Source organism: Austrofundulus limnaeus, unplaced genomic scaffold (genome assembly GCF_001266775.1).
Source record: "Austrofundulus limnaeus strain Quisiro unplaced genomic scaffold, Austrofundulus_limnaeus-1.0 Scaffold2465, whole genome shotgun sequence".
Taxonomy (NCBI): Eukaryota; Metazoa; Chordata; class Actinopteri; order Cyprinodontiformes; family Rivulidae; genus Austrofundulus; species Austrofundulus limnaeus.
The window spans coordinates 30336-33421 of record NW_013954867.1 but is presented as its reverse complement, the minus strand read 5'-3'; the positions used below and the strand labels follow the sequence as shown (position 1 = coordinate 33421).

The window sequence follows — 3086 nt, the reverse complement described above, 5'->3', positions numbered from 1 at the left end:
CCATCTGGGTTCCTGCCCGGGTTGCGGGGTGTCCTCATGGTGGGCTTGGGAAGTGTTGTCTCAGAGAGAGCCGATGCAGCAGCGGAATGCTGGGCTTTCTTGATGCTGGTCCCCTCTGCCTCCCAGTGCTGATCTCCCAGCGTGAGCCTCACTGAGAAAATCTTTGAGTGAGCTGGTCCTTGCTCAGAAAGCAGTTTGTACTCCGGTTGAATCTTGTTGAAACGGGCTAACTCATTCACCAAACACATGGGTGTCTTCTCTTTGGGGTTTGCCATGTTAGATACTGTGGTGGTATTATAAGGGGTGACAGAGCCCGCTGGGAGAGCGGAGGTCCTGACGGGCTGACTGGCACTCTCTGATTGTAGGGCACCTGTGGCACACGGGATGCTATAGCCGGTCTGCCTCTGCCCCAGCAGGCACAGGACTAGCAGGACAGGAAAACTGGAGCTGAGACATCCTAGTTGCTCTAGATTTGAGGGCTGAAGTCAAGATAGGAAATGTATAAGGTGGGAGGGACTGCGGATTGAAGAGGTCTGAAATAAAGGACTGCCAGGAGGAGAGTCTCGTCGCTCCCTTTCTTTGTTTTTATTACTCCATAAGAAATTGTGGTTTAATGTCGCTTCAGATGACAAGTTCTAAGCGTTATTTTATCATCAAAATATGGCCAGAGAGGAGGTGAGCATTGGGAGGACAGGGCAAACACTAAAGAGAATAACAGGCTTGACTTTTCTCCCGCAAGTCGTCCAGAAGCAGATTTTTTTTTTTTGTGCCTGCAAGCAGAAAAGTTAAATTCTAAAGGGTGGGGATGGAGAAAGGAAGATGACAAGAGGAAGGAAAAGGGTATAAAGGGGATTGTCCCCGCCACACACAGCAGGGACATCATCACAGTACATTACAAGCTACATTTAGCCACATATTCTGTTTGGTTGTACATATAAAGCACTGTAGGAAAATCAACAGGTTAACCAGCTGCACCCTAGGCAAAGATGAGGCCCCAACCTTCAGAAATCTTTCCTTCCAAACTTTCTCACTGGGGGGTAAAACACTTAAAAACAAGGATCAGTGGGCATCACAAACAGGAAACAGAAAGTTCACAGTTAATCATATTTTTCAACCAACAACCTCAAACTCAATGACCAGGATGCAGCCACTTTTTTTCAAGAAATGAAATAAAAAAAATTATATGTGTACAATTAAACAACATCAAAGATAATATTTTATTTTCCTTTCAACCTTGTTTAACTGTGAACATTTAGTAAAAATAATGAATATGAACAGTGATAGGTTTGAGCCTACAGTGTGTTGTGAGTTTTCTCTCGTGCTTTTACAGACAACCAAACCTGATCTAAGCTTTGCCATCAAGTGTCTGTGCCAATGTGCTTGAGTTAGCCTGTTTGCTGCATCCTGAGCTTGGTCCATTTCCTGTCCTTTCATTTGACTGCAGGTCAAGTTCAGAGAGCAACTTTAATATATTCAGAGCAGCCATATCATGACAGGATTCCACGTCTTTTCCAATCCCATGACTGATGAGTGGAGGCTGGGAGGAGCGGTTAATCAGCGACACAAACACGTTCATATTGTTTTTGGGAAAGTCTGTGTAATCCACCTGCAAGTTCTGCTCAGATGCAAGATATCCGAGCTGCTCCGACGGCCTGGTGATGGGGCCGTGGGGCAGCTGGTTCACGTTGTTTTTCTTCTTTAGGATAGTCTCGGTGGTCATGGATGTCCCAGCATAGAGCAGCTCGTTGGCAATCATGGCAGTGATGGTGGCCTTGCCTGGGTTGGGCACAGCTCGGCTGTAGTCCCTGGCCTGAGATCCCTGGCAGGCTCGGACTGCTTGGGCCACCTCAGGCACCATGGGCAGAATGCCTGCAGGCAGCTGCTGGGGGCTGAGGTAAGGCATGCAGAAGTCCTCCTCTTTAGAACCCAACGTCACCTCCTCCACAGAACCCGGTTCAAAGAAGGTCACTTTGCGCCCGTCACTTGGTTTTCTCACAGGAGTTTTTTCATCAGTTTTAAGAGCTGGTTTGGGAGGCTGAGGCACTTTATATCCTAGGAGTTCCAGCATTTTCTCTGCTGCGTTCCTCTTGGCCACCTTCTTACTCGGTCCCATCCCCTCTGCTGACTGGCCACACACAGTCACCTGCATGACGAACTCCCTGCGTCGTGGCAGGCCTCGTTCTGTAACCGTGGCGTACTCAGGCTCCTTCTCCTTCTTAGCTTGCTGGTTCTGAGCCAAGCGGCTGATGGGATTCATGCCCTGGCCGTACTCGGGGCTGGTCTGCAGCTTGATGATGGATTTGGTTTTCTTTTTGATGCGCGGCAGCTTCTTTTCCACGCTCGGCATGTGGGGCAGCCGCTTCAGCTCGTTCAGCACTGCCGCTGCTGCCAGCTTCTTGGCAATCTTTTTGCTTTTCCCCTCTCCTTCTCCCACGAACTCACCGACTGCAACACGCACTACAAAACTTTTCATGTGTGGAGGACCCTCTTCTTTTAAAACCTCAAAGTAGACGGGTAAGTTCCGCTTCAGAGATATTTCAAACACTTGACTGATTTCTGATTTGTTTAAGTTCTCCTCCTCAGGTTCACCGTTCATCACTGGACACTGCTGCAGTACAGGTTCCTTCTGCAGCACTTTCAAAGCCTTGGTAGTGGCTTCGTGTTTGGCTATCTGCCTCGTACGCCCCTTCCCAAAAAACTGCTGACCTCCTACAGAAAGCTCCATGTGGTAGATCATTGGTCCCACTGGAGGAAATGGATAGTAGTACTGTTGCATCGAGCGCTGGTAAGGCCCAGGAGCCCGGACGTTGTAGTTAAAGTTTGGCGGTCTCATCCCTGGGTACGAGTCGATGGGTGTATAGTTCGGCTTTTTTACCGAGCTTGACACAAAGAGCATTCAGCTCCATGGTATGCGTAATGCCATCTGGGTTCCTGCCCGGGTTGCGGGGTGTCCTCATGGTGGGCTTGGGAAGTGTTGTCTCAGAGAGAGCCGATGCAGCAGCGGAATGCTGGGCCCCTCTGCCTCCCAGTGCTGATCTCCCAGCGTGAGCCTCACTGAGAAAATCTTTGAGTGAGCTGGTCCTTGC

At 49.3% G+C, this 3086-nt stretch overlaps 1 protein-coding gene across 1 annotated transcript; it reads right to left on the bottom strand.

The window, feature by feature from the left end:
- Nucleotides 1-1198: 1198 nt before the first annotated feature.
- On the bottom strand, nucleotides 1199-3015 carry LOC106511038 (double-stranded RNA-binding protein Staufen homolog 1-like). Its single transcript, XM_013999779.1, is given in 2 exon segments — nucleotides 1199-2872; nucleotides 2874-3015. Coding segments are annotated over 2 exon segments (1611 nt in total). The 5' UTR covers nucleotides 2958-3015; the 3' UTR covers nucleotides 1199-1345.
- Between the last annotated feature and the right edge of the window lie 71 nt (nucleotides 3016-3086).